Source organism: Thunnus thynnus, chromosome 20, assembly GCF_963924715.1.
Source record: "Thunnus thynnus chromosome 20, fThuThy2.1, whole genome shotgun sequence".
NCBI classification, from domain to species: Eukaryota; Metazoa; Chordata; class Actinopteri; order Scombriformes; family Scombridae; genus Thunnus; species Thunnus thynnus.
The window spans coordinates 24659468-24685020 of NC_089536.1; the positions used below are offsets into that span (position 1 = coordinate 24659468).

The 25553-nt window shown below is 38.7% G+C and overlaps 1 protein-coding gene across 4 annotated transcripts in view; it reads right to left on the reverse strand.

Moving 5' to 3' along the window:
• The window catches only part of ca10a (carbonic anhydrase Xa), a 257388-nt gene that overhangs the window by 16788 nt on the left and 215047 nt on the right, over positions 1–25553 (reverse strand). For all 4 annotated transcript variants that reach the window (XM_067576439.1, XM_067576440.1, XM_067576441.1 and 1 more), the window contains one exon: positions 11721–11906. In XM_067576439.1, coding sequence (XP_067432540.1) covers positions 11721–11906 — 186 coding nt within the window. The remainder of the gene's footprint in view (positions 1–11720; positions 11907–25553) is intronic.

The following is a 25553-nucleotide window of genomic DNA, read 5'->3' on the forward strand; positions in this document are numbered from 1 at the left end:
AAGAGTAAGGAGAGATAAAACATTTGTTAGCCTCTCTGGTTAGTGAATCTTTCTGTTTCAGTTTCTGTTTGTCCAGCTCTTTGGTGTGTCCTTGGCCACTGTCACAAGTTTTTAGGCTTCAGTTTGTTAAACCTGCACAGGAAGCAACACTGAACAGAATGATTTGAAACAACACTGAATTGCATGTGAAGGGTCACTACTGCTCGGCTAGCCAGTGCTCTCTGTAGTGTGTATGTGTGTGTGCGGATGTGTGTGTGTTAGTGTCTGAAGGGGTCATGACAGCCTCTTTATGGCATGATGGCTGGCCTGGCCCTGGGGGTAGGGAAATATGAAGACAGCAAGTCGATAGCGGAGGAGAGGTGTTCAGCGCTAACGGTGAGAGGGGTTTAAAAGCTCTGGGCTGGAAATGACGCTCTCCATCTCAACTTCCATCCATCCAGCCTCCCTCCTTCAGATTAACTGGAGCATAGATCCATAAAACTAACAAACGGACAAGGCCTACTACTACCACACACACCCATTACACTCTGATAATGCTACCTAGCTAACTGCTTTTTATGCAGGTGCTTAACTGGCATGACAGAACACTGCTAAAGCACAAGCTGACATTTTCAGATATCATCATCTTTCAATCCATCATCTGCGTTAATACACATCATGCTGCAGTGGTAATTGAACATAATCCCAAATTTAATTGGCTTTCTTCATTCATATTTATTTCTGTTTTCCTCAGAACAAGCCGTGCGGTGATGTTCTGATGTGATTCTAATCCAAGATTCACCACAATTAGGACGCCGCAGTGCAGATGTGGGCGAAATATGCCGTTTAATAGTGATTAATGATAATTAGGGGAAGAGAAAATAAAACACAGCAAGCTTCTTCATCAGAAGCTCTGTGACTGATAATCTGCCACAGCAATATTAGCTCAATGTGATTTTCCATATGTGTGACTGTGTTTGAAGAGGTGTGTGTCTCTGATTGATGGCTGTTTAAAATGTTTGGAACAGCAGCCTATGGTGAATGCTTCTCAAACACTTAACAAGATTTGTAATAAATAAAGCTGTATCCCCTCTTTAGCAAGGGGCTAACTCTCTGTTGAATTTATTAGCCATAATCCTAATTTAATCTGTTTACACTAATATAATTTGAATCCACCATTTTAAGATTTTTGTCCATCATCATATTATTTCATCAGTTAATGTCGATAACTGGGGCGGAAAGGTCAGACGGATCGATTCTTAATTTCATTACACATCTCAGGTGAAGGAAAAATCTGTTCAATATTATTTGCTTTTCAAAGATTTTCCACTCTGCAGAGTCTCATCTGATGCTGGTAAAAAGTGAGGGGAAAAGAAATGGCAGTATTATAATTGGTTACTATAAAGTTTTTTCTCCTCACTCCTGGTCTATTGTTGCTGAAACATGATAGCTCTTTAAAGGACGATAGCTCTCACATATGGAAGTATTGAAGAGCAAGAGAGTAACAGTAAACTGAAAAGGTTTCTGTGTCTGTATTTCTCTAAAATATGATTTTCTTGATGCTCTTCATAATCATGGTCACCTTTGATAAAAACTACAAGCTGTTGGAGTGGAGTTTGAACTTTTATACTTTCATTTTGTTCTTCAAGTAAATGTTAGCCTTAGCTAATGTGAAAAAGCTGTACAAGGTCAATATTAAAATACTACACATTGGACTAATTCTGAAATCTTGGATGTGAAGCTGTTTGGCTGATTGCCTGTTTTTGTAAAGACTACAAACTTCTATCTTTCTTCTATCATTGCCAACCATTTACGAAAGTATAGCTTTTTAGCCATGCTGAAGGCACTCTGGTGGCGACGTCAATCAGTTGGTCAGTTCAGCACTTTTGTGCAGACTGAAATTTCTTGACAAATACAGTATTAGATGGAACATAGTAGAAATATTCATGCTCTCAGAGGATGAATCCTATGGAATGGATTGGCACAAGTTTTTGTACAGATATTCGTGGTACCCTGGCTTGTAGTGTCATTAGCATGTTGAAATGTTCAACCCTGTCTCCTAGAAATTACATTCATATATAACTTAATTGTTTTGCCAATTATGTTGCATTGACAAACGCTGCATGGATTATCTTCACAGGTAACATTTTTTTCAAATGAATGAAGCACTATGTTTATATATCACTCTGAAGTCCAAGGAAGGAATGGAATTTTCCCAATCCCCTGTTTATGACCAAAAACCTGAAAAACTAATGACATTCCCATCAGCCTCAGCTGCACTGTTTAGTGTGAGCAATTCTATTGTCTCATTTTTTAGAGGAGATTAGCAAATTTTGGCATGCTAACAAGGGAAAGGAAGATAACCGTGGTAAACATTATACAGTACCTGCTCAAGATCAGCATGTTGATCATGCTGACGTTAGCATTTAGCTCAAAGCTCTGCTGTGCCTTATTATCACAGCCCCACAGAGCTGCTAGCATGGCTGTAGACTGTTAGGCTGTCACTGTTTTTCATCCATTTTATTACAACATAAAAATCAAGTTGCAGAGTTGAAGCAGAGACTTGACACTATCAAGTCACCTTTATTTTATTATTTTTTTCAAAGTTATTTTGTCATTTTGTCACTGCAGTTGTGAACATGAACCATATTTAAAACTCCCTCTTGCTGGTGCATTTTCTTAAGTATTTTTTGGGGGGACTTTATTAGAGAGTTGACAAAAATAGAGATGACAAGAAACAGGAATACATGACGTACAACAAAAGTTCCCAGACAGACTCGAACCAGGGACACTATTGTTCATGAAACAAGAGAAACTGCAGTGAGATCAAGTGGTTATGTTATCATATTTTTAAGAAAAATCTCATTTTAAGGCAGAAATATGAGACTTAATGACATTTTTGCAGTGTGAGATCTGATGTTTGAGTTTTTATGCATCTTAGTCTGTGTTCCTAAGTCTCTGTATGTTCTATATTTTACCTGGCTGCAAGACAGATTTTCCCCTCAAGGATAATAAAGTTAAAGTTGAAGATGTCATTTGGTGAAAAGCAATCATTAACTATTGTCAGAAAATCATCTTTAAAAGATAAACAATAAAACTAGTATGGAAATCCAAGAAACAGATGTAAATATGGTTGTGTGTAGTATTAAAGTTGATTTTTTGTTAGTTCACTCAAATGTCAGAGTGTCCTTGAACGCACCAGCAGCAAGTGTTTGCAATATAGTCCCTGCGTGACTGTACTTCAACATAACTTTGACAAAAACTAAAAGAGCTGAATTCTTCCCTGTGATGGATCACCTACGTTTCAAGTACAGTGGACTGAAATGAACACAAAGCAGTGATTGCCTGGGAGTAAGGAAATCAATCTCAGCACTTTAGAAAAGTGTCGGCAGTACAGTAAAGTATACACCCAAACAATCACCAGTTTGGGCCTTTAACCTTGACTATTGTCACATTTTGACTGGATTTCTCTGGATTCCTCATTATTATCCAGTGCTTCATGGATTTTTGTCAAATTAAAGTAATTCAATATTGGTATAAGAATATTGATATCAGGGGCCTGTCAGCTTTTGTGTTGGTCAAACAAAAAATAAAATACTACATTCATCTCATTTATTCACATTTTACCATGTAAATAAAACAGTAACCTGAAGATTTTTTAGCAGAGGATAATAGGATGGCTGAGTGTTCTCTGAGTGTGTGAAAACATGAGCCGACCTGCAGTGGAGGAATAATATTTAGAATATTTTAGCACTTATTAAAAGACCAAGGTGTTTCATTTTCAGATTAGACTGTGAAGCAGCTCTGGGGACACACGCACAGCATAAATGAACCCCCCCGGTACTGGAATGTTTTGTATGACAGCCAGCCGATACACAACAGTCGTCTCTCCTTCATTCCCTCATAAACACACGCTATATTCAGACAGGAGGTTGCATCTGCAAAAACACACACAGTGTTCTTGGTAATCTCATAATTAATCATTTTATGTATGCAGATGATTCGGTTCTATTTTCTGCTGTTCAGTATATTCTCCTAACACGGTGCTGACTTTGACAGGTCAAATATATGCAGTAAGTAGGGAGAAATATGTCTCAATACTGGTGACAAATGTTTCATTATACACAATAAAAACAATATTTACAAGATTATAAATGATGGTGACACAAATGCACCCTCTCTTTACAAAGTCATACCTACCAACTTGAATACATGTTTAATATTCCACATATATATTTACAACTCGGAGTTAATTCATTTTAAATTAATGTTTCTTGTTCTAATTAATGTCTAATTTGTGTTTGTTGTTGAATCTGTGTGAACACATCACCTGAACAAAGCAGATTAGGTAACATTTGTTTGTGGTCCACCTGGTATTAAAATGCAATCTGTATCTGGATACGTTATCTAGATAATTACATGTAGGTAAACAGAGTTGGTGGAAGCAATGCTGCTGCACTTTACTTATTTTTCCTTTGCTAAAGAAGGGTCATCTCCAAGCCCCCTGGAACAGCAGCTGGCTGTGAGGTGATATTGGCGTATTGGCCACAGTCAGAGTTGCAGGTCACATGATGCACACTGACCTAAATACACTTTCCCCATACACGATCACTAGAAAAGGAACAGCTGTTAAACGATTATTCATTTTTTCTTCAGTATTATCAGAATTTGAGAGAACGTCCTTCTAGGAAAAACTATGGCTTCTTTCGGTTCAGTCAACATTGGCTTCTTTTATGAATGTGATCATTCCCTTCACTAAGTTTATTACTGTAACCAGGACGACAAAGTTCCCCTTGTAATTTGACACACAAACCATGATCTTTCCCTAAAACTTAAACTTTTGTGCCTAAAGCAAACCAAAATGGATTTATTTGTCCAACAATAGTCAGGAGCCCAAATGAACATTAAAATAGGTTTTTCTTGCCATAATTATTCCCCCTGTCAACACTGACATTACAAGATCCCTTCATAATGCACTTACAATGTAAGTGATGGGGCCAAAATCCACAGTCCTCCTTCTGTGCAGAAATGTATTTAAAATATATGAAAAGCTAATATCAAGGTTACTGTCTTTTTAGTGCCAAGGTTCCTCTTTTTGTTACTATGCTTCCACCGCAGCTCAACAGGGAAACATTGTCCGAGGAAATACAAATTTGTTGCTAAAAAGACTGTAAACGTGTCAGATATCCACTTGATATGACTAACTCAGACTGCCGAAGCCATTTTTGCACAAAACAACTGTGTGGACATACTGTGGATTTTGGCCCCCATCACTTACATTGAAAGCACATTTGAAGGGGATCTTTTAATATCCAATATGAACAGGAGGAATGATTACAGCGAGGAAAACCTCTTTCACTGTTCATATGGACACCTGACTGCTGTTTTAAGACAGAAAAATTGTGAACCTGTCCTTTCGTTTTGGCAACTTCACACACTGTACTGTTTTTGTCAGATCAAGCATGTGGAGACTATGTTCATTACTGTTTGCCCCATTCTGCCCCTGTGGATATACAGTCACTTCAAATATCATGAGGATGTTATTGTGTGTGCCAACATTTTATAGTGCCTGTCATATATTCATCTGCATAAACGTACAAGTACTTGTTCAGGACTGATAAGAAATCCTATGAATACAAATGCATGTGTAGATTGGCTAAAGTAGAGAATTACATCTTTGATGCACTGGTTAATCCTAACAAAGTCTATAGTAATTGTGTATGTATGTGTGTATTTGTACCATCTGAGAGATGAAATTTATGTAATGGCTATGTTTAATGTTTTTTAATGTTTGAATTTTGATCTTTTACTACCACAGATACTGTATGTGCGCGCGCACACACACACTCACACACACACAATATCAGGCAAAATGGAAGGCAGAGAAAAAGGCACGATGAGTTAGGAGATATAAAGGGATGATTTAAAGACGAAGGCTTTGGAGTGTTAATGCTCCCACACACACACGCGCATGCACACATGCACGCACATGGCGCCATACCCCCCCACCCCGTGTCCTCCCACAGGCTGCCATTTTCATTCCATTTCAGAAGGATGCTTTGCTGTAAAAAGTTTTAATATTTCTCTCTTTGTTCACGTTTCAAGGACATGCACAGCCACTCATCTACAGATGGGGGCGAGAGGGAGCCAGAGAGATGCAGAGAAAGAAAGAGAATTTTCTGCATTTTCGATTATGAAACATCACATTGGACCTTGAAGTCACAGCTTTGGCTCAGAGAAAGGCTGGGGTGGGCTATCGAGGGAGGTGGCGGAGGATGTTTTCTAGTTGCCGTTTCACTCAGAAACAGTTGTTTGAGAGAAGAGAACATGGCAAAAGGGAATGGGATGTAGAAAAAAAAAACATCTGTTAGCAACCTCTCTTGAACTTGTTTTCCCTGTGGTTTGGCAGTTCAACAGTAGCAGTAGCTACAACTATCAGTCTATCAGAGCGGTGCAGCCAGTTATTCTGCTGAAAAGAACAGCAATTGTGAACTCCTTAAATACAGACTGTGATTGGAGACAGATACTGAATTTGGACCACATGCCCTCGGGCAAGGTTGTGGTTTCAACAGGGGAAGAAAGCACTATGAAGTCATGGGTTCTTAAACCAGACAAAAGAAAAAAAATAATAAAATGGTCATTGTGCTTTCCTAAGTCTAACAAAAGAATTGCTGTGTTAGTTTCTGTGTTATTTCTGCAACCCTTCTGGAAATTACATTCAGTGTAATTTATTGGAGACTGAGACTGAAATAGGGTTGTATTTACACCTTGAACCACAAACCCTTAACATTAAATACAATAAATACAGCATGGCTTTAAGACTGAATTATAGCTTTGGTCAACACTCCAACAATTTTTCACATCAATTCAAATCAGTTTATGATGTCATCAGGGTTAGGGTTAGGGCATTGATTCGGCTTGAAACTAAAAGATTTTTACAGAAAGCCTCAGTTACAAACTTAAAGTGTGGAGTTGGATAGGCGTAGCTATTGAAGAGGCAGAAATGGTCTAATGAAAGACACTATTGAAAATGCATAAGGGAAATGCAGGATCGAGCATTTTTTGAGCTCGACCAATACTTGAGACTAAAAGTCAGGATATCTTCTGCTTCATCGATTCTCAACATTCTTTCAAAAATCTGGCTCTAGTGAGTCCCTAAACGTCCCTAAAGAATATATGGAAGTCTGTGGATGCTAATGTTAAAATGAAATCATTCAATCAAACTGAAATTTTATTTTACATTTTTGTGTGCGTAATGAATGGTGATATTAAAATAAGTTTATTAAAAAGTTTAATAAAATGACCCTAGATGGGTTTCCATCCAAATGTATCGCAAATTTTAATTTTCAGAAAATCAGCAAAAGAAAATGCAAATTTAAGCGTTTCCATCCTCTACTCTTATGCAAAAAATGAGAGTTGGTTCATTGAGATAAGCAGCAGGTGGCGCTAATTCTCCAGTCAGTTTCAATTATACTACTGCAGAAGAAGAGGGCGCAACAAGATAAACAAGTGCCAGTCAAACCTGAAACAGTGAATAATAACATAGAAAACATGATGGGAATATGATATTTCTTTTTGTTTCAGGTAGTAATATGAAGAGTGTTAGTCTCCTCATCGCTCCATACTGATCTGCTGTTATTTATCATCTCTTCAGTGGAGCAGAAATGTAAATGTAATGTGTTTGTTTTAGTCTTTATTTCAAACTGTCAATATACACAGTATCAAATGAAAACATCAGAATTTTTCGATTTTTTTCGAAAGAACTTTTTTGCAAAATTGAGGACATTTTTTCAAATTTTGCCATTTCCATCAACCTTTTCTACGCTGATGGAAACATGGCTAATGAAATTGAATGTTGAAATTTCATTTTTCCATCTGACAGATAATGTGCAAAATAAACTTTCAACGTGTTTCCTAATTTTAGCCAATTTATAATGAATATGAAATGAATATTTTTTTCATGGTCTTTTTCATAACTTTATAGTGGTTGACAGATTGAACTTAAAACACCTGGGAGAATCCAGCCATTATGTAAAATTTCATTTTCAAATGGAACAATGAATTGGTTCATTTTTAATACTTGTACTGAACACTGCCTCTTGCTGCCTTAGCTTTGATATTAAATTCTAACATGTTTTTATTGGAATACTTAAATGACACATTGTCACCTGCAAATCAAAATATTAATTTAAAGGGTACATATTATGCACATTTCAAGGTCTATATTTATAATCTCAGGCTCTACTGGAATATCGTTGCATGATTTACAGTTCAAAAAACACTTTATTTATCTTATACTGATCCTTTGCACAGCCCCTCAGTTCAGCCTCTGTCTGAAACAGGAAGTTTTAGCTTCTGTCTCTTTAAGCCCCCCCTCCTGACAAGCCCACTCTGTTCTGATTGGTCAGCTTCCAATAGCTGCTCTGGAGGCTACATCAATAAACTAAGAAACAAACTATAGTAGCAGGATTTCACTTGTTTTTCTCATTCTTTACTCAAAATGTCAACTTCTCAAATATATCTGTACATGTTCGAGCTGGAATCTGATCCAAAATATGACAGTGGATAACACAAACACATAGAAAAACCTTAGCAACAACCTTAGCAACCAAGGCTACAGAATAGACAGCTGTTTATGAGCATGCACAATGATCTGACTCAACGTCAGCTTGTCGGCAAGGTAAAAAAAAGTGTTGCAAATCAAAGCATTCAGAGCAGGCTGAATACTAGACTTTTAACTTGCAGGGAGCATTTCCTCATATATTAACCTCAAGTTTTGGAACTTTGACCATGTTTAACATAGATATCCGACATCATAACAGTATATAAATAGCAGAAATCCAGAAAAAGCATAATATGTCCCCTTTAATGATCCCCCCCCCTCCCTCCCCCCAAAAAAAATAAACATGCAGAAGAAGACTAGTTTGTTTTTTCAGCATGACACTACTTCATGCTCTGTCCAGCCCCAACAAGCTTTCCCAATCTGATGGGAAAGACCAGCCTGTGCTGTGTGTAGCCTGAGAGGCAAAGGAACGATGCTCTCCCATCCTCATCTGAAATTACGTATTTGCCATCCACACAACCTTTATCCTTCTCAGCTGCCTGCCTTGGGGATGCTGTGTGCAATGTGGCAACAGGGTGACATCGCATTTCAGACACAAAAACAGTGGCAAAGTGCAAATCTCTTCAAAGCCTTTCTATTGGGTTCAGAACAACTCCTCCATCACAGTGTTAACCCACAAAGGCCAAATCAGTGGTTGAAGGGATATGTGAAATAAAACATGAAGCCCTGGAGGAAGACTCCATAAACTGTGTGTATATGTGTGTGTGTGTGTGTGAGAGGTGGGTTGTAGTGTGGGTTACAGCTCCCTCCACCCTGAAGGATGCAGTAAACACTTGTTTTATTATGATTTGAATATCAGCTCTCAGAATGTGAGCGAGGATAAATTATTATCATTAATTATAATAAATTTGCCTGTCAAGACTGCAATTATTTTGTTGCCACACAGATTGGTTATTCATATAATGATGGTGGTAGAACGCAGCGGCCTGAGTGACTCATGATTTTGTTGAACAATTGAAGCCACAGAAGCTAATTGTTTCGCTCGTCAAAGATTTTAAAATGGCAGCATGCAACAGCGTGTATGAGATGTGTGTGTGTGAAAGAGGTAAATGCTTCACCATCATCTCTGAGACAAGTTTGTTACTGCTTAAATCACTGCCGTCATGTTAGAACTCACACACCATCTCTGCAGATTGTGGGAATTCTGTCTCATTAAGGTGTGTAAAAAGCTTTTCAAAATCTGCTTTAGAAATAATAATATTAAAAAAAAACATGATAGTGAAGCTGAAATCATAACTTATTTTCTTAAGACACCTGAAATGGAGTTTTAAGGTTTTCATAAATCAAGATCCAATTTAGACGATTGAGTTTAAAAAACATAAAAACTGCTTTTGCTATTAATAATTTTTCTGAACTTAATTCTGCTTCCCATTTATATGTGTGTGTGTGTGTGTGTGTGTTTGATGGTGGGGGGTGGGGGTGGGTGATTTAATATTACATGAGCTGGTCAGGGATTTTAATGCTGTCCAGTGCACATATGTGGGTTATCTTTTCAACCCATACCGCAGTAATAATTACAGTCCCAATTATCAGCTTTTTTTCTAGCCACACTTTTCTAGCTGCTTCTTCCATATTTTGCCAAGTTTTGTTTTTGTGCATAGACAGAGTTCCTGTTACTGCTTTACATCAGCTCAGCACAAAGAGGTTAGGGAAAGAGTGTGGTTATCGCAAATCAATCCTGGTTAAGGTGTGGTTAGGGTTAGACAACAAAAACACTTGGTTAACGTTAGGGAAAGATCATCATCAAAGAAAAAAAGCAAACATTAATTTTCGGTCTCTGTGATTTTCTGCATTAAAGCTGAACATGTTAAATATGCCTCTGTTACCTCTACCTTGACATGCTTACTTTTAAGGTACACTGCCTCCTTTATTGATACTGAACATTGGCACTGGACATAAATGGTGAGATGCAGAAACGTGTACTGGGCTAAAACTGAGGAAGTCAAAAAGGATTTCCCTAACCTGGTAGAAGTGAGCTTGTTAACACCAACACTGAATCAACGTGGTGGAAAAATAAAACTAAGTAAAACCATAATGACATCCCACAAGATCATCAGCTGGGTCCTCAGTCCTCAGTCCTTTTTATAAGGAGTAACTTAAAAGCAGGCTGAAAAGTCATGTTTTGCCACTCACTGTGGTTGCAAGTTTGAAACCTGTTTCACCTCTGACCAGGTGTAGTCAGAAATGTGCATTGTTGCACCTGTAACCACACCCAACAGTGATATCAGAGGGTCCTGGAGTACATCTGTACATCACTGCAGCAAGGTGAGAAGTAACAATAAAGTTACACTTTAATGTAAAAGCATAACAGGCATTCAGAGCATCAAGAACAGTTTGAGTAGCTTCAACTGTAAACTTACATAACTTCAATACAATGATTGAAATAAATAGGAAGCTGTTTGCTAAAAATTTTGTATAAGAACTTTATAAACTGATATTATGTCAGATGTTATGTTGATAACGTACTCTGCTGCCCCCAAGTAGCCTTTAAATAAGGATATCTGTCAATGTGACAGTCATCTGTCAATGAGATAGCCTACTAAGTTTCCAAATGCTATCCAGTCAAAAGGGAACGATATTATAACTTTAATTCTGCTTCATTTTAGTAGGCCGGTAACCATGGAGATGTGTGCAATTAACAGAATAGTATTTTCACCTTGATATTTTTGAGAAATCTGGGCTGACAAACTCATCATGGCAGAGCTCCTGCTGTTGCTGAAATGAGGTGAATTCCAGGGTGTCTGGCCTCACCGCAGACCCGCACACACAGGCCTTGACTGGTTTTGTGTGTACTGCAGTCATCTTGGCCAGTGATTTTCCATAAAAGTCCATTTTAGTCAATCGCCACACAGGTTTGCGCAGCTATCCTTGTTAGGACATTTCATTGACTTCCATTCATTGTGGACAGCTTAACCCAAACCCTAACCCTAACTTTAAACTAACCTCTAGTTACACATTACCCTAAACCTTAACCAGGACCTCAGAAATGACGTTTTGTCTCATTAGGACTGGGTTTTGGTCCCCATGAGGACTGCTGGTCCTGACAAGGTTGGTGTTTATACCAGAAATGGTCCCAAAGAGGGAACAAAAACATGCACACATACACACACACACACACCTCTCCAGAGAAGGCCTGTCCATTCAGCAGGTGTTCGGAGCCCTGGCCATCCTCACTGCCAAAGTGTAGCCGGATTTCCTCCAGACGATGGCTGTATGTCATAGGCCCACCAGAGATGTTAACCAGGTGCTCCTTGTCCAATCGCAGAGAGACGTGGCGGCCTGTGTTGTACATGGTCCCTCCCACCTGAGGAAGAGCAGACAAGGAAGAGTTAGTAACAAAAATCAAAGCAATCATATGAAACTATATACATATTGAAACTGAAGCAACAGATCCCGAAATAGACCTCAAGTGCACTGCAAATTTTCTGTGGTCTTTTAACGCCTTTAATTTTGCTCACTTGATTCTGACCAAGAAAAAAAGATCAATTGTTGTCTTTTTAGTTCTGGTCAAGGTCATGTTCACACAGATGAACTAAGAGGAGGAAAATCAAATTCTGGTGACTGACAGCAGGTCATGCTGCACCTTCATGCAATTGGATGTCAAATTCATGTACAATGACAAACAGGTAGAAAAACACAAAAAGAGATGTTGGTAGTGTAATATTCAAGCCGTTAAATGGTTTAAGACACAAGCTCAACACACTTCTTTGAACTTGTTTTCATTGTCTGATGTATCAAGGAAAATCCTGCATTCATGTTCTCAATCCATGGTTACCAAGTCATCTTGCCTAAATATACAGATTGGGAGATCTTTTTCTCCACAGTTCACAGCTGGTAGATGCAGCTTATAACTAAAATCTAGTATCATCTATTACAAAATGCTGTTGGTAGGTACATGTAGTTAACAGGATAGTGATAAATGCTGACTTAGTTAGCTAATATGTAACCACAAGACACTGATCATCCCAGATTAAGTAAGGCTGTAGCAACAAAACCCCTGAGTGTACTGAAATGAGGAAGGATGTATTTTATTTGTTATGAGTTCAATATTTCATTTGTAATAGAATGAATGTGGTTTTTCTTCTTTTAAATGTGACATAGACTGGCTTTAATGCCTGCCTGCAAACCAAATGTCCTCCTGGATAATAATAATAAAGTGGAAATTGGACGTTCCCACAAGCATATAAATGCACAGTAATACTGACTAAAAACAGAAAAAACTCATTTAATTGCAGAAATTCCAGCTGTGGCTCACTGAGAAAGTGTAATCAACTGACCATTCCACCAGAGGCTACTGGCCCACCCAACTCCAGCCAAATCAACTTGTAATTTCTTAAATCTTAAGCTATTAAAAAGCAATTTAATACCCTTCTTTGCTTGAATACTCTCCCTTCCACATATTAAAAATGCATTCAAATACAGACCTCTCTGGATAAAAGACAATAACTGCCATTGCTCATATGTTGCACTTAATGAAATGCAGCATTTGGATGAAAACACAACCTCATTAATAAAATAATATATTTAGGTAAGAAATGTCAATGTGTTTATTCAAAAACATCATTTTCTTACAGAAAAGAAAGAAGAAATCCAACCAGACAACTTGGAATGATGTTTACTAGCTTATGAATTCTATTTGAACATGTAGGTGTGGAACAGTTATTACCATAAGCTTAAGTGTATTTTGTTTGCCTCAGTCTGTCTTTTGGCTGACAGAGCAGTGAATCATTTGTTTAGTAAGAACTTTAAAAAAGTGATGAAATGAGGAAAATCTCCTAAAGTCTTCTACAGCTGTATGGGCTTTAGTTTCAGTAATAAGGAGATGTTGTTGTCTCATGTTTTTGACAGCTTTGGAAGTCAAGTTTTTGTGGAGTCTTGTCTCATCAGCAGAGCTCAGTGATTTACACAAGAACAGTCCTGAGGGCTTTTTTAATTAGGCAGCAATCTAAGCAGGCGGGAGACGCAATATTGTAAACTGCAACAACAGCTCAACACACAAAGGAGAGTTTGGAGCCTAAAGTGAAAAGAAAGGGCAGGTAAAGATAAAATAAAAAAGAACAAAAGAAGGTTGAAATGATCAGGATACACTCACAATCAATACTTTACAAGGTTTTGGGGAGAACATGGTAATACAAAAGCCATTAATGATGATTTTCTTTTGGTATTTTTGCCTTTTGTTGGACAGCAGGCAGGAAACAAGGGGAGAGAGATGGGTGTGACATGCAACAAACGTCCCTGACTGGAATCAAACCAGTGACGCTGCAGTTACATAGCATACACAGTATCATGGCACTCCAATAATGATTTTTATCAGTAACTGTTTATTTATTTATAAATGGGAGTTGTTTCAAAGTGAAGCGTTGATATTCTCAGCATGACTTTGGTCGGACTTCTATCACTCTTATTAGCCTCTCTCTTTCCTCTCCTCTTTCCACTCCCTTTGCTTTCCCTCCTCTCCCTCATTCCTTTTACCACTTGCTCTTTCAAAATCATCACAACCCCCCCCCCCAAATTCCCAGAGAAAGAAGTCTGCCCACACATTGTAAATATTTTATAGAACCTCTGAAAAATCAATGATTTGAAAGGAGAAAGAGAGAGGAAAAGGGAACGATGCAAAGAGGAGATAAGTACGTGGAGCTGGAGGAGAGAGGTGTGTTGGATTTAGTGCCCAAAGACGAAAAGGTAAAGTGGAATGAGTGAAGGAAAGTCTTTTAGGTTTCCTGGCAAGGCTGATAATGATGATGATGATGAGGTGAGACCCCTGAAAAGGCCAGAAAAATCTCATCTCCTTTAAGACCTCCTTTGGTTATTATTAATGAGGAAAAATTGGTAAAGAGGTCTATGGACTCTCTGTGTAGTTCCTCTGAAAAGCATCCGATATAAAGAAAATCGAGCAGCCTGGTAATGATGGACACATGTGGACAGCCAAACCTGAACAACAAAATTTGTCATTTGTCATTGCATTCCAAAATAATTCATATCTGCTTTGTGATCTGCTAGTGCTGCAATTGAGGTTTAGCTAGATTTTCACACAAAAACTACTTGATTAAAGTGACACTCATTTATGTTTTTATATGATCAATCAATCAAATTACTATGTATAATGTGAAAGGTGTCGCACATGGTGATGAATCCACAGAGAATCATCATCTGACTCTTCAGCCCCCTCAGTTTATCAAGTGTTTTACCTTCTTTCAACTTGTTGTTTTGGTTTCATGGCACACAGCCCTACTGTTTGTTACTTCCATTAGCCTAACTTCCAGCTCTAGTAGGCAGCAAAACAGCTCTAATAAACTCACTGTACTCTACCTACCCAGAAACAAACTGTAGACAAAGTTAGCGATGAGCTGGTGAACATTTAGAAGCTAAGGAGCCAGTTGGTGGGGACCAAAACAGAGCTAAAAAGGAGAGTGAATATTGGACAAAACATTTGCCAGGTGGACAGAAACATGAATGAATGCTAGTGTTGCTCTGGATGGGAGGCAACTGCTTGCTAACATGTTGGCCATAACAACTCTATAAAGCTGCAATATGTCAAACATGACTTTTAGCTTATTGTGGAATTCTAACCCCAAATGGCTGCAAAAACAAACAAACAAAAAAATGGACTAATGCAGCTTTAAGGTTAGGTGACAACAGTAGTTTGAGAGCAGACATCTCCCGTGTCAAAGATGCTTTGTTGTCCAATGTATCCAGCTCTACCTTCTCCCTAATTTGTGGTGATAATAAATACATCACACTACTGTATGTCTTTATTTCTTGACTTTATTTGACAGTCAAAAGTATCTGTATCTACAACCACTCTCAAGAAATGAATGACCCTGCAGAGGTTAAATGGCTCCTCACCAGTCAATCAGAAGTGAAGAGGTCTATAAGATGAGACGTGAAATCTCTTCAAGTACGTACATCACGCCCAGCTGCCCTTGACTTAGCTTTTCGACATGTAACCTCACATTACTTTGGTCTTTCATCCTGACAGACGAGAATCATGAGAGCCTTCTACTAGAGGTCCTTGTCAGGTAAATATAGGTTGTTTTAGGCATTTGAACAAATGAGAAATGCTGTCTTATGAGAATAGTCTCCACTGTGACAGCCTCCACTCTTCTGTTTTCATGCTTTTCACCAGATGTTAGAACGTGGCTGCAGGGATTTGCTTCCATTCAGCCCAAAACTGTTGCCACAAAGTTGGAGGCATACATCATCTAAAATGTAATTGTTCTGGACAGTATATATAGTTCCAATTAAGATTTGTCTAAATTGGCACTAAGGGGCCTAATAATGAAAAACAGATGAAAGACAAAAAGCATATAAAAGTATGTGGACATTTTCGCCACAAAGTACAATTATGAAGCACATAACAGAGAAAGATCAGCTGGAACATTGAGTTACTCCTGCCTGCATTATATCTTCACACTATTGTTTCATGTGACTGTTGCACATAGCAAACACTGTACACTCAGTACACAAGATGACAGGTTTTTTTTTCCTAGCCAATATCTGTTCTTCAGGCTGATTGCTCATGTCAGAGTAAATGGGTAAAGGCTGGCTGGGAGGCACAGGTAGTGGAGTGTGGTTGGAATGACAGAGGTGAGGAGAATAATCGTGTTTGTCTTACAGTGAAAGCTAGATACGGAGTGGCCGCTAAGCAGCTCCTTTCTAATTGGTAATTCTTTCATCTCCTGGGATAATCCCCGGCTAGGGAAGTACTCACAACAGCAAAACACAAGAGAACATCATAGTAGCTATATGTAATGTAATCACAGACTGTAAAAAAATAATGGACGTAGTCACCATGATGTCACCCATTGGTTTGTGGACTCCCACTTTGAAGCCTCGAGTTTGGCATTTTGACCATCACCATCTTGGATTTTTGGAGCCAGAAGTAATCATATTTGGACGAGAGGGTGAAGCTAACCCCAACAGTAGCTGGCAGTTTGGTTAGCATGATGCATTTACAGTCTATGGTTAACTGTGATTATGCTAATGCTAATCCTATTTTTTGCTATTGAAAAACAGGCTTAAAACCATTAAAACAAAATATACTTACTGGAAAAACTGGACATCTAATTCCTTAGAGAGTCTTTTAGTTCAACTAAATGCTGAAAAAGACTTTTTTGGGTGACCAAAATGTTACAATTAACTCTCATGAACTGAAAACACACTGAAATAGTGACAGTTACACCTTTGCTCTGTGAATCCGGGGTTACACCATTGTTACGTTACCTAATCAATGTTGTTGCCGTGGTAGTGGCTTGTCAGTCACAACATAGCAAAGCCCTAAAACATACCCTGCTTTATCATCTATTTTACTCTAAATGGGACCACATTTTACAAAATGAACATCATGCTGTAATGAAGAAGACTTGAAACTAGCGATTGAAACAATAAACTCATTAGTAAAGTGTTTAATGAGGTAATAAATCAAGTGAGAAGTAGGGTCATTTTCTCAAAGATTTCCACACAATTGGACCTATTTTTAGAGCTAATGGAGTGGCCCCCTGCTGGCCATTAGAAAGAATACTAGTTTAATGCACGTCCACACTGGCTTCACTTTTCGGATCCAGAGCTACCCAGTTGGATGTAATCTTAGCAAATGACCAACTTTGAAATGGTGACTTTGAGAAGAAAAACAAAACAAATTGTTTCTGGAGTAACTCATGAAAACACAGAAATCATTCATATTTTAAGTAAAATTGTAAATATTCTGAGAAAGGTTTGAAAGAATCATATTTAGCCACATTTAGCCAGCTGGTGGGAGCCAGACTTGAAGAGTAAATGAATACCCACACACTTGAGTAAAACTTGTTTACTTCATCTGTCATGTTTCTGCTCTAACAATTACCAGACAAAGTCAATGTGGTGGAAAGGTTGCAAACAAAGCAAAGGCACTATATTCCAATCTGCTTTCTCATTATTCTTTGGCGTCTCGACACTTCTGCGAGTAGTGAAGTAATTATTACAAGCAAATCGTGGAGTTCATATTTTCATTCTCTGTGCTGAATGTATTTCAGAAAATCACAGGCTTTTGTAGTCTATTCATAAAAATAGGCCTGTCAGATAAGCAGGGAACTTGTATATTATGCCGTGCGAGAATCAACAAAAACACTCAAAGCTGTCCAGGTCATCTCATGTCTGAACATTATGCTATTATACTGATTATACTGTCTTCTACTTCTACACTAATGGCTTCAAAATCACATCAGGGAATGCGTCACTGCACTTCAGTCTTTTGTGGACAGTAATGCCATAAGCAGCATTCAAATCCTCTCTATGATAGACACAACACATATATTTATAGACACAATACATTTAAAAAATATATAATAATAAATGTCGATTTAGCCTCTACATAGACAGTGTAACATGTTCAGTAATCCATTCTGTATGAAGTGGGATATCAAATACACATGTAATTTTTCTTCCGTGTTAGTAATCCGAGTTACAACAACACTGTCTGTCTCCTCCAACACAAGTCTTCTTTACTATTGATTTATGGATAAAAACAGTAAAAGTAAAATTTCCACAATTGGAGGGTAACAGTGATCCAGCAGAGACATGAGTATGATACTGCTTTGCTTTTTATTACTGAAATCTATGCTTTTTGGTCTTTATAACTCAAGGTCTTGCAACATTAGATGATGGTATTTTTTTTTTCATAGCAGTGTTTGTATTACTGTGAAAAGTGAGTTTTGAAAAGCAAGTGATATTAATGCGCTGCTGAAAATATTTCCTAAAAAATACACTTTTTCCTCCTGTTTGAGTAACATTTACTAAAAACTACAGTGCCCAGCTGTTTTGGGAAATTACGGGGCCTTTTTCTAAAAATGACTGTACGTCTTCAATAAACTGTCACAGACAGGGTAGGGAAGTCAGAAAGTATTTACAGACTGACTGCAAAAAGGTGAATTGGGCTCAACTTTTGCGGCAACACAACCCGACTTCACATTGCATTGGCCAATAACATACATGCAAATGGTCAATTACTTTGTAATGTGAATGCTGTATTCCACTGTTTACCTCGCGACAGCCACGATGAAAGATAAAACAGTTGCCACCATGATAACTCTCCAGAGTTGTGAAATTCTATCTGTGAGTTTTACAAACCACTTTACAGTGTTTTGGCTTCTGATAAAATGTATTCATCTTTAAATCCAACTTGACTTCCTAGATTGTATTTCATTGTCTCACTGGTACCTCAAACAACACCACCACAGCAGACCCCTGCACCATAGTGCTGCACTGCTGGTTTTGGTCTGAACGCAGCCTAAGAATGTTCCTCTCAGTGAGTCAATATGACTATTAGGTTCGACTGGAAACAAGTCATACACAAATGCCTGTAGGAAGACACACATACATGTCTCTTCTTCTGTCTCTGAGAGGTGCAAGTTTATTTTGGAGCAAAACTTTCCAAAGACTATTGCTCCTTACTCCTACACTGAGTATAACAACTTAAAGGGGGCATATCATGCACATTTCCAGGTATAAATTTTTAATCTTGGGCTCTACTGGAATATCATTGCGTGACTCAAGGTTAAAAAAACTTCCTTATTTAACTCACGCTGACCCCTTATGCAGCCCCTCAGTTCAGCCTCTGTCTGACACAGGTAATTTTATCTCCTGTCTCTTTAAGGGCCCCCTCCGTCTCCACGAGTTGATGTCAGATCATCGGCAAGGTAGAAAAAACTGCTGCAAACTAAACGTTCAGAGCAGGTTGAAACCCTGGCTTTTGACTGGCAGGGAGCAGTCCTACATACGTTTTAGAACTTTGACCATGTTTTGCACAGATATCCGACATTATAACAGTATACAAATAACAGAAAATCACAAAAATCATAATATAGTCCATAATATGTTTTAAACCTAACCCTAATCCTGTAACTGCAACCTGACAACCCTATCCCAGAAATAACCCAGAATACACTTCTTTAAGGTGAGAATCAACAGAAATATCCTCATTTTGTAAGATTTCCCTTCTTTAGGCCTCATAAAGAAAAGTCTGACACACACAAACATACACACATTCAGAACTACACACTGTTGAACATGTGCACATTTACTGGCAGGTACTTCAAAAACACAGAGAAAGCTGCCAACACTGCTTGATTTAGATAGAAACTGAAATCAAGCAAACGGCATCAATGCTGAGCCTGACAGCTGACACAACATTTCACTCACACATATTGTAACAACACCTTTCCAATAAATAGGATCAGTTGTTTTCGATGCACAGTGATGAGAAGAGATCATAGCCAGCAATATTTAGTGTGGGAACACACTGCTAGCCTGTGCCTGCATGTGTATTATTTATATTGAGGCTTTCTATGTTCATTAGTGCAAATCACGCCCTTTGCCACATATCTCCTGTCATATGTCACTGCTGTGCGTCTCCTGTAACCACTGTAATTGTTTGAGCAGCCAAAGCATGCTTTTAATTTGTTCCGAGAAGCTTCCAGGAGCGACGGAGCTGAAACGGACAATTGCACTGTGCGCTGGTCCTCCCTTAACGGATGGTGATGATCACAACGCACCACCACATTAGAGGTAATAGCTGTGCGAACGTAAACAAGTCATAAAGGAGACTGTTGACTGTCTGGGTCAGACTTGGTAGTAGCAGGCAGGTACGGTAATAGAAAACATCAGTAGTATGCCGGTAATGAGAAAACACAGGGAACATCATCATTATCTGAACACACAGATCAATAGAGTAAATTACCCCTTGTTACAAGAAGAGGTCTCTACTAACTACTGTATATGTTCAGCTATTAGGCTGCAGTTTTGCTCCATTTACATGGAGTGTTTTAAATATAAACGCCATCATTAGCTAATGAAAAAGGGTTTTAGCTGACAGAAACACCCAAGCAAAAAAATAAGTTTTAATATGTCAGAGTGCTGTACGTGCCAACACACACTATAAAATAGTTAAGTAGTGGAAATGGTGATAAGCTACATGAATACATTAGACAGAATCTGTGAAGTGCACACGTGCTTTAGCAACCGTCAGATGGCTTTTAATATCTTCTCTAAAGGCCCGCAGCTGTAAGCACTGAATCATGTCAAAAGCGTAATGTATTTGATTAAAATACAAGAAGACTGGTGCTCTTTCATTAAGGTGTGCAGATATGGAGAGTAAATGGAATGGATAGCGATAGAGGGGATGTACCTGCAGAGCACCACAGAGCAGGAGGGGAAGAAAGAAGGAGAAGAGAAAAGGGGGGGAAAGAGACTAGCTGTGATGAATTAAATACAAGCAGAGCTGTGTGGGTTGCAGCTTGGTGAAGTTATGGACACACATATCAGTTGAGCCGTTCCAGTAATGCTACATGATGAGAGAGATTCAACACAGATCTGAGGCATTTAGAAATAGATTTCAACAGACTTTCCTTTCCAGAAAAACGACTGTGTCGGTAGTTTGTTCAAATCAAACAGACAAGATGCTGATTTTGGAAGATTCTGCAAAGCCCCAGATTATGTTCAATGTCAACATTTTTCAAACTCCATCTTTCTACAATATTTGTGCATGGAAACTATGGTGTGGTTAAGGCTGGAGTTTGCTCAAAATGATCTAATTTGTACAAAGTGCGTTCACCTGTGTCTAATGGTAAAAGCATTTATACTTGTTCTGAATGGCCACACTCAGAGGTAGGCAACCTTTGGACAGACTTGCCTTAATGGCATTTATGGTGTTGAACTCATTAGTGCACTGAAAAAGTGACAGAAGTAGCTGTGTGGAGAATGAAAAAAAAGAAACTTGAGAGAGAGGTCCAAATCCTATGTACCTTCTTATCATCACATACCTGGCAAATCATGTGTGAAGCAGACCCACTTGTTGGATTGTCAATTTTGGAAGGCTTCAAAAAAACAGTGGAAAGGTGTGGGGGGAGGGGTTTTAGACGCTGTTCAATTATCTATAAAGATCCATAAAGAACTTTATTTGAACCATACTGATGCCCTAAAGGTTGGGAAAAGATCCAGATTATGGCAAGTAAACTGGAGTTCAGGTATGGTTAAGGTTGGGAAAAGAGGCCATAGTTAAAAGAAACCAAAGTTGATTGACGGTAGGAAATGGGATGGTAGGAATACCAGGGTTCATACTGGATGATTTCGCATCAAACAATTTATATCCAATGCCAGTGTGTGAAACAGTGACCTTTGTATAGAGAGAAGAAAAGTAAGGTAATGGAGGATTTGGGTAGTGGATGGGCATGGAGCACATCTTTCATGCTGGTCTTTTGTGGCCTGTCAAAGACCTGCATTTAATGTTTTTTTTAATCATAACTTTTGTCTGTCTTTAACCTTAACCAAGCAGTTTTAGTTGTCTTACCTTAACCAAGCCTTAACCATAGAGACTGCAGATCAAAAAACTTCTCATATCAATCCCTTTTGAAATGACAAACAACCTATTTTTTTAATCTAGGTATGATTGTTGGGTTTCAGGCAATGGGATCACTGAATCGCTTATAAAAGGTCTACTGTCATTGATAGCATTATTGTTCCAATAGAACACCCTTGAAATAATATCCTCAGGACATCTATTGACAAAAAGGAAGTTATAATAACATAAATCATTTCAAACATCACATTAATCTCTGTGGCTTACCTTGTGAGCAGTGGGGTAGTTAAGCTAGAATATGCTCTGTCAGAAAAGATGACGATAAATTCAGGACAGTAAGGCAATATTATTCATATACTAAACTATAGCACTGATACATTATTTTGTGCTGGAGTATGAACCAGACTAAATGTCCAAACAGACCTCCTTCTCTCATCAAAAAGTCTCTGAACAGTTGGAATAGGCTGTTAAACTCAATGGGTGGAGTGAACAGCAATTAATTAGACCCTGTAAAACATTAGGAATCCAATCAGGCTCAAGTACCTCAGGGACCTCATTTATAAAAATGTACTTGGATTCCATTTTCAATGATGATGGAAAGACAGAATGCGCAGTGATGCACACCCTGTACAAAAACAACCGTGCTTATTTTGAGGGTCTGTACAGCTGTATATTTGGCCAATATTTGCCCATGCACTTGCAACACATCATTAAAATAGAATGTGTAAATTCAAGGTATAATTTAAAAAACTTGTAAATACGCATGAGTAAGCTCAATAAGTATGACTAGACATTTACATCATCACCACTACTGTATGTAGAATCTAAAAGAAAACACATATTTGGACACCATAGCGCTGGCTTAAACCAGAAATTGCTACATTCCAAGGCAAGAAAGGTCTGAATATCAACACTAGCCTGGGTAGAAGAGCTGAAAATGTTTTTTCTGACAGTCTCTTTGTACTCACATTGGTATAATCACATTTGATTGTAGGATTCCTCCACAGTATAATGGGCAAGGGCAAAACTAAATCCACTAACCCCACACTTTGAATTAAATTTGCAGCAAAAGCACACAATCCACATAATATGTTTCTCCTTTCAGTAATTCTCTAAATTGTTTCCTGTTGAGAATAGATGGCTTGTGAATACTGCTGTGAAGGCTTTGGGCTCCTTTAATGTGTCAGCCTAGCTGCTTCCTTGAAAGCAGGGGACTATCCTTCCCCCTTTAATCACATTAGAAGAAAGTGGTCAGGGGAACATGTGTGGTTTTTAGAAAGTGATTATGTTACATTTTTAATTCTGAGCACCTCTCTGAGCCTTTAAAGCTGTGAGCAGATTCGTTTTTGCTCAGGCTGGAAGCATGTGTTTGTCTTTGTGTCCGTGATTATCTGGAGACGTTGGATGTGCCAGAATAGTGAATTTCAAAAGAGCCATTGGAGCGCCTCCCGCATTTGGCGATCAAGATGATGGCATTTTAAGAGAACTTCTCATGTCACCAAAACAAGCACAATAAAAAGCATTGGGACTGGAGTTAAGGGAGGCTGTTTATTCAGCATACAAGTTTAAGCACCTGCCTGAAACAGTTTGTTTCAGCCATGACTGCCAGGGGATCACCAGTTAAAGTTCATCTTCAGAAAGGAGAAGAAGAAGTTTGGAAAAGCGCAGAATATGTTTTCCTGCAGCTCTTCTCTTTTCTATTTCCTGTCTCTTAAAGTACATTTTCTTTGGTCCAAGAGTATTCAACTTTCCCTCAGTCCAACACTCAGTTTTGTTGGGGGGGGGGTGGGAGGGTATTTTGAACCCTGGAGCGCTTTCTCCCTTTGTTGCACTTGTTTGGACTCCTGAGAATACAGCAATCACAGTCGGGTGCAGACCAAATCAATTGGATCGAGCTTCTTGTTGACAAGGAGGTTTCTTGGTACGTTTCCAAACTGAGCCTGGAGTTTCGTTTGGACTGAGAACGTGATCTGAATGTGATTCCGCCATTCTTGGTCTCGCACATTTTTGTGAAATTTGCATAATCTCTCAAAATACAAGCGGTGCACTCCATGCATGAAAGACGTGAAACCTTCATGGTCAGAAGAGGAAGTAGTACCTGGCAGTAGGCCTGAGGATGTGAAGGTCAGGGGGTGGATACGTTTGCACATTGACTTTCAACTCTGATAACTCAGGTTCAGTTTCCAATTGATACAGTGAAGTTTTTCAAGCTTTCATTTGCAGAATAAGGTTTTATCAAACATGTCCTGCATTCCAGCAGTATTTATAGCCTAACCCATGTCAACAATTGTCTCATGAGAATAGCTCAACATTTTGGATTATTAACTTTCTTTCTGAGAGTGAGATGAGAAGATTGATACCAATGTCATGTCTGTGCATTAACTGTGGTGCAGGAGCAAGAATGTGATTAGCCTAGCATAGCATAGAGACTGTAAGCAGGAGGAAACAGCTAGCATGGCATTACCCAAAGTGAAAAACAATACCTATCACCTTGAAAAGTCAACCAATTGCCTTTTGTTTGTTTAATCCATACACAGTCGTGGAAAATTGACAATTTGTGGTTTTGTGGTGAGTTATGTGCAGTAACCCTAACACCAACGTCTCCTTCCAAAAACAATGTCATTGGAAATACTTCCTACCAAAGTAATAGTCTGTGTGAAAACTGTTGACAGTGTGTTCATGGATTATCCAGAATAAAAAGGACACTGTTTCTAGAAAAATATGTTGCTGTTGAAGATTTTAAATGCATCAGCTGTACTTTCAGTATCCTGGTGCTTGTGCTCATGTGCTTGCTTGTGTGCTCGCAGCGTGAGACCATTGCAGGTGATGTCTTTTTCCTCGCTTACACTTCTCATAATTACATAAAAGATCTCTGACGCTGTGTTTCGCATCGTCTTTCAGCAAAACATCTCTCACTCTCACTCAGTCAGTTGTGTTGTTGTGTCATTATGCCGGTCGTTTGTTGACACTTCCATTGGATTTTTGTGGAAAATCCAGCCTGGGTCCTTCACATAGAAATCAGTACACAGTCCAACCGAGAAAGTCGGGGAAAGTCTAATTTTTTGCGTTACATTACTACCTGTTCACTCACTGGCAATAGAAAATGATGAATACATAGAAATTGCTTCACAATTCTACATAGAGAACCTTTAACATGGTGATTGTGAGCATGTTCTCATGCTGACCTTGTACTCTGGCTCAGACTACACTGTGCCAAAGTACAGCCTCAAAGAGATGCTTGTAGACTATAAGTTTGTGAAGCTTATCTGCACCAAAGTAAGAAAACGTCTCCTGATTCAAACAAAATGAAAACACTAATTGAATATTCAACTCTTAGCAGATCAGATTGACTGCTATGAGTCAGCTCATCTCACCGCTGGATTCCTCACCAGACGTCACACCTCCTCTTACCAAACCTAATTGCTTGATGAGGAGTGGCCATAAATCTGACCCTCAGTCCCACAAGCACTCTGCTGGGTCCAGTTCTCCTCCTGAGCTTATCACTCTCTTTGTCATTCCTGCCACGGCACTAGTTTTCAGTACAGAGCCGGCTGGCCAGATTAGCTGTCTGTAATCACCGCTGGAAATCAAATAACAGCTGATAAGGCGGAAAGGGGAAGA